The sequence below is a fragment of the Fopius arisanus genome, unplaced genomic scaffold (genome assembly GCF_000806365.1).
Source record: "Fopius arisanus strain USDA-PBARC FA_bdor unplaced genomic scaffold, ASM80636v1 scaffold00058, whole genome shotgun sequence".
Taxonomy (NCBI): domain Eukaryota; kingdom Metazoa; phylum Arthropoda; class Insecta; order Hymenoptera; family Braconidae; genus Fopius; species Fopius arisanus.
Window position 1 is genome coordinate 123,594 of NW_011887797.1, and position 6,129 is coordinate 129,722.

General features: G+C 37.8%; 2 protein-coding genes across 4 annotated transcripts; one reads left to right on the top strand and one right to left on the bottom strand.

Moving 5' to 3' along the window:
• Positions 1-336: 336 nt before the first annotated feature.
• LOC105268482 (tRNA (guanine(37)-N1)-methyltransferase) lies at positions 337-3,127 on the top strand. 3 transcript variants are annotated; one of them, XM_011308079.1, is made up of 3 exons: positions 337-645; positions 855-2,260; positions 2,320-2,407. In XM_011308079.1, the coding sequence occupies exons 2-3, from the start codon at positions 978-980 to the stop codon at positions 2,321-2,323; spliced, it is 1,287 nt and encodes a 428-aa protein (XP_011306381.1). In that variant the 5' UTR covers positions 337-645; positions 855-977; the 3' UTR covers positions 2,324-2,407. The 3 variants fall into 3 exon arrangements, with proteins under 3 accessions (XP_011306381.1, XP_011306379.1, XP_011306380.1); XM_011308077.1 differs by adding an exon at positions 2,834-3,127 and having other exon boundaries at positions 341-645; positions 855-2,430; XM_011308078.1 differs by adding an exon at positions 2,834-3,127 and having other exon boundaries at positions 342-645; positions 916-2,430.
• Positions 3,128-3,130: 3 nt separating this feature from the next.
• Positions 3,131-5,459, bottom strand: Rh3 (Rhodopsin 3). The gene is made up of 5 exons (XM_011308080.1): positions 5,173-5,459; positions 4,568-4,783; positions 4,096-4,477; positions 3,708-3,892; positions 3,131-3,337 (listed from the first exon to the last, which is right to left on the bottom strand). The coding sequence occupies exons 1-5, from the start codon at positions 5,394-5,396 to the stop codon at positions 3,235-3,237; spliced, it is 1,110 nt and encodes a 369-aa protein (XP_011306382.1). The 5' UTR covers positions 5,397-5,459; the 3' UTR covers positions 3,131-3,234.
• Between the last annotated feature and the right edge of the window lie 670 nt (positions 5,460-6,129).

Below are 6,129 nucleotides of genomic sequence, written 5' to 3' on the forward strand. Positions count from 1 at the left end.
CTATTTTACCCTGCCACACTTATGCCACTGTCAATCCTTCATTGTTTTCCGACGGATTCATCCGATACCCAAACTCCCATGTCACCCTCGCATCCATGCCCCCTCCCCCCTTTTTCACCATCATGCGCCTATTTGTTTAAAAAAATTAATAAAAATGGATTTCTCATTCCCACTTCTATTTTTTTCGAAGGGGGCCCGAAAATTTGGCACCCTGACTTCGGAGCTCCAGACGGCCCTGGAAAAGTGTGTCATTTTGTCACTTTTCCTGTTATCGACCGTGTATTTTTTAGATGGAGCTTCGAAGTATGCCGCAAACTGTGGGGGGGTAAAAGTCACCCAATTTTTCCCACGACGAGAAGGCCGGGCCTTACCTCTTCGTTCTGAAATTCCTGTTCCCATCAACACAAGGTGTTCCACTAAAGAACATCTGTCATTGGTTGTGTCTGTCCAAATATTTAGTGATTGGACAAGGATCCTCTAACTTAACCTGAAAACGAACACGTGCTCTGTGGATTCTCAAATATTGTTCTGTCTAAAAACCTAATGATTGTGATTAAAATTATAATAGATAAGATTAATCGTAGATAACTGTTGAATTATGAGTTTGAAGGCCATAAGTTCGATAAGAAAATCGTAGAGAAAACTGTAAGTTTTTATATTTTCGAGTCAATATTGATTGCAAACAGACACCTGAGGCATTGTTAATCCAACTATTTATTAGTCAGAGAATCAGTAATTTGAAATTTTCATACATTGTCACAGCATCTTCCATGGAATATCTTATACTGAATATTCTAATCCAATATAATTTTCAATGAAATTATTTAATTCGTGATGCACTCTTTTTTCAATAGAATGCTGTGTCGATGGAATATATGACTGTTGAACAGATTACACGAGTCCCAATAATTCCAGGTGCTATTTCTTAATCTCTTCGATGTTTTGGACAATAAAGAGATTGTGATTGACACTGTCTGATGGTCTACAGAACCTCATCTTCCCTGACATCCCTCTACCGATATTATTCTTCCCCGAGGATAAAAAACATGGTCTACTCACTGACTCCACCGTCCTCAGTCAAAGGAATGACATTCTTGAAACGGGAGGAATTCACGTACGTCGTTGACGTGCCCTATGTACAATTAACAAAAGTCTCTCAGAAGGAATTTATGGCAGTAATTAAAAAATACTTATTAAAATTGAGGCGTTGGAAGCCGGTTCAACAGATGGAAGATCGCCTAATAGTGTACCTCAATCCTGAGGTAGTAGAGAGTTTCGAAGATTTCGACGAAAAAGCTAGAGAAATTTTGAAAAAATACACAGACGTCATCGAAAAGAAACGAATCACTATTAATTACGAAAATTGGACCGCCGACACTATTCTGGGGGCTGTGATTCCGGAAGACATTGGTGTTCCCACTTCCTTCACTAAAGTAGGTCACATATTGCACTTGAATCTTCGAGATAATCAATTACCATTCAAAAGAGTAATTGGCGAGGTCTACTTGGATTTCGTCCCCCATACGAGAGTCGTTGTCAATAAAATAAACAGCATCGACACAGAATTCCGAAATTTCTCGATGGAAGTACTGGCAGGGGATGGAAACACGATCACGACTGTCAAGGAAAATGACTGCAAATTCACGTTTGACTTTGCAAAAGTCTATTGGAATTCCCGATTGATTACAGAGCACAAGAGGCTATTGGAGTACATGGAGAAAGGGGATGTTCTTTACGATGTTTTTGCTGGTGTTGGGCCTTTCTCGGTGCCTGCAGCACGAAAAGGCGTCACAGTGTTGGCTAATGACTTGAATCCAGAGTCATACAAGTGGCTGCAAGTCAATAGTGCAGATAATAAAACGAAGGGCTTGAGTTGTTTCAATAAAGACGGTCGAGATTTCCTGAGGGAAGACGTCAAGAGAAATTTATTGGAACGACGACGTGAGTGTTCCACTGGATGTGAACACATTACCATGAATTTGCCAGCTCTGGCTGTTGAGTTCCTGGATGTATTTCGTGAGTGGATGGACAGAGAGGAGATACAGAAAGTCCTCAGGAATCCTCCCCTCGTCCACTTGTACTGTTTCATTAAGGCTCAGAAGGCTAGTGATTTTAAAAAATTAGTTAAGAAACAGGTTGAACTACATCTGGAGGCAGAACTTTCTGAATCAGTTGTGAAGATTATTCATCATGTTAGGAATGTTGCGCCCAATAAAGAGATGATGAGGGTGTCTTTCTATTTGACTGAGGAAATAATGAGGTGTGAGGGACTTGAGCCTCAGATCAAACGCCAGAGAACTCATGCTATTGGAATTGCAGGTGAAAATGGGAAAGAACAGTGTGGGAAAAACCTCCAGAACGAAGAATGTATTCAAAGTCTCGGTGAAGAAAACGAAGAGCAAAGGATCGACGAAGCAGCCAGCTAAGAATGTGAGCTCATTTTTTGACACTTTCGAAGTACAATGAGAGAGTAATCTCAGTGAAATGTTCATGAAAATATTTACGTGAGATAAAATAAAGAATTTGCGAGAGATACGACTATATCGGAATTCTACTGTAATAGTATTTCAGAATAATAATGAACGAGATTTGACGGAATATCCGGGATTTTCCTAGAGACGGTGGAATTTGGCTAGAGTCTAGATTCAAAGATATTCCTTAAACGTTTACCTATTCATTAATTTTGTTTGGATGATTTTCTCTTTTTGCCACTGAATTATTGAATTGAAATATTTCCAATTTTCGCTTCTCTCTTGTACTAAACAACTACGTAAAATACAAAGAATGCAAAAGTTGTGATGTTTTAGTGTAAATTCTGAAAATAATGTTCTAGGGAAATTTTAGTGCTTTAAAGAAAGGGAATACTGAGAGGATTAAAATGATCGATCAGCAGCTGGTGAATTTACGAAATAAAAATCTGGGAATGCAGTCAACAATTTCGACGCAAGCACCAGTCATATCTAAAATCGTGAAACTCGAGAGGAAGAAGAAAGTTAAGACCAACCTTAATAACGATTCTCTGAGGCAATTGAAAATCTAAGAGAGATGTCTTTGCTTTGAACAGATTTATATTCTTTATTGATTTATTGGAGGTTTTAAATTAAATAAATGAATTACTTCACTCGAATACTCGATGATTGCCAGGAAATTCTTTATTACCATTGACCAAGTGAACATTGAATATCAGAATTCGGTTTCAATGATGTGACATCGTCGTTGGATCAATTTACTGCTTCAATTGGGTGAATTCACAACTTCTGTCGTACTGCTGACTGTATCCGCTGGTGGAGGGGATTCCTGAAGGTCTAGCCATGGTAAACGTTTCTGGAGCTCCAACCTGAGAACATTTTTTAAATTCGTATGGAATCCCATTTCTTCCTAAATATTCAAAGAGAGACTTTATCACCAATTACTTAAATCATACGCCTGATGCGATGTTTGGAAATTTTTTTAATAATTCCCTGTCATTGACAGTAGAATCCCGTTATAGTCGCACATCTCCTCAATTTATTTTTTAGCGTATCTTCCGGTTTCTCCACTCTACTCTACCCTCGAGCTTTAAGATGTAAATAATCAATCGTTCCGTCTGGTGAGGAATTAAATTCTGTGACTATAACGAGAGTCTACTGTGGCTGATTTGGGACAACGGAGAACTGTGAGTTGTTTGCTTTTCAAATAATTCCATTCACATTTGTTATTTTAATTACCTGTACTTCGGATGACTTATGGCGTAAACGTATGGATCTAAACACGCCACAAATTTGCATGCACAAGCTGGAATCATTGTTACAGCAGGTGTTAAGAGACTTTTGTTTCCAAATGCACCAATCATAGCCATCACTCCATATGGTGTCCACGAAGCGACGAATAGGAAGCAGATTGTAATTGCAGCCTGAAAGTTTCATTAAAGATGATGGATAACGAATTAAATGATTGAATTATCAATTAAACATAAGGATTTTTTCATAATATTTTTAAAGTCTTGGTCTTAATTTATTCTATCATGAAAAAGCGTCGCAAAAATGATATGAATGAATGAAAATGGAAATGAATGGAATTTGTGGGAGAAAAAATCGACCGAATAGTTTCAGTCACCTTTGCAATTCTTATTTCAGCCGATTGTGCATGAGTGTTAGCATTGCTTCTGAGACTCTCAACATTCATCTTCTTGGCCTGTTCTCTCAGGCTCTTCTCATGATTAACCACGTGTCCGACAATCTGACTATAATAATAAATAATGAGCAACATTGGTATAGCATATGAAAATGTAAAGATAGTGGCAACGAAGTAACGAGTCTCAGGCGTATCAGTAAGGTAGTCGAAGGTGCAGGTAGTGAGAAATCCTTCAGGCGCAAATCTTCCCCAGACACCCATTAAGGGCATTAGGGCCCAAGGTATCACGTACACCCAGATCAGCACGATGAACAGCAAAACATGTCCCTGGGACAGCTTTCCATCCAGAGGTCTTGCAATTGTCCTGAACACAGACAAATCTCAGAGAATCTCGTTTTCTCATCTATTGATTTTTTCATCGGAGGGTATTTTTTCAATTGTAAATTATAAATACCTGTATCTGTCAAATGCTATAGCTGCATTCGTAATCGCTGCACCAATTCCAGAAAGAGTTCCCATGACAGCGAAAATCTGACATCCTAGATTGCCCAGGGCAAATCCATTGTGGTAGGAGTTGTAAATGAAAATAGGAGTTTTCAGCATCATCATGAAGTCGCAGAATGCCAGGTTGATCACAAACATATTTGATGGGGTGCGTAGTGATTTTGCTCTAAAATAAAAAATATGTGATTCTCTAATCAGGAGACACTAATTTTTATATCGAAAACGACAATTGAAATTTGATATAATTCACGGCGGAATTGAATTCATCGAGATTAACTCTTTAATTTCCTCTTTTAAATTTCTTTTGGGATATAGAAATGAAAATTTATATTTTTTTTCTCGACGATATTTCCTATTAACTCGATAAGATAAAATAGCAATGATAGAATTGAATTTGATTCCACTAATTCAGCACAGAATTTCTGGAAATCTCTGGAACCTTTTCGATATGAAGATGCAAAATACATAGTATGTTGTATTGAAAATGTCGATAATTAAAGAGATAATTGATTCGATAAGTTCGGGCTGGTTATATGAGTAAAAAATAATACTCACACGCCGAATATCCATATGACGAGACCATTGCCCAGCAGTGCAACAAAAGTAAAGGCAACATATACTAGAGCCAAGAGATAATGAAAGGCGGGCTTTGGTTCGGGATAGACCAGCCAGTGCTCCGGTATATGAATTAATTCTTCAGGAGGTACATTCCAACCGAGTAAACGTGGTGGTCCAGGTGGAAGTATCCTGGCTTCCCATCGGAGGCTGTCGTTTAACATGATGAAGAAAAAAAAATGGGCTCTGCACCGATGGCCCAGCCCCGCACCTAACCGACTTTTTTTCCACTATCATTCCCTTTTATACCAACGCTATTTCACCACAAATCCGATATTACGGATTTTCTCATTTTTTTTTCTCCATTTTATTTCCCTCATCATCACATTTTAGTCTCCTTAATTCAGTTATTTCAAGGCTTCCCCTCGGCTTAGCCAACAGATAATCCATTATTGCCCTCGGTCAACGGAAAATGAAGGAGAAGTTGTTGTCCATGAGGAAATTGGGAGGAATTTTAAAAAATATACCACCACTGGAGTGGATCGGAAAACCCTTTGGTTTTCCGATACTTTTCATTAGTCAGTTTATCTCAGCGTTATGAGTCGTCGGGGCATGTTGGCTTTCACCTCAAACTCTGAATACTCTCTGTTATTAATTTTTTTTCACCGCAAAGAGGAAAAATTTTCATTGCAGAAGGGTGAGGCTTGGGTTCAAATACCAGAGATTTAATCGCATAATTCGTAACGAATTACATTTGAAGCACCCAACACTAAATGCATTATTCGAACTATTAAATCATTCGGAATATTCCAACCATTCGATTGTTATTATATTAATCGATAGAATTTCAGATAATTTAAATCTTTTTAATATGCTATCATCAATTAACAATTGATCAATAAACAATTAATAATTGTAATAATTTAAATAATTATTGCTTTTAATTCTAATTAAATT

What these genes read in the sequence shown, in the direction of transcription:
- LOC105268482 (XM_011308077.1), top strand. Translation starts at nt 978, where the DNA reads ATGGTCTACAGAACCTCATCTTCCCTGACATCCCTCTACCGATATTAT.
- Rh3 (XM_011308080.1), bottom strand. Translation starts at nt 5,396, where the DNA reads ATGTTAAACGACAGCCTCCGATGGGAAGCCAGGATACTTCCACCTGGA. An exon ending in GTCATATGGATATTCGGCGT is followed by an intron (nt 4,784 to 5,172) that starts GTGAGTATTATT and finishes TTTTTATTTTAG; the next exon opens with AGCAAAATCACTACGCACCC. An exon ending in ATAGCATTTGACAGATACAG is followed by an intron (nt 4,478 to 4,567) that starts GTATTTATAATT and finishes GTCTGTGTTCAG; the next exon opens with GACAATTGCAAGACCTCTGG.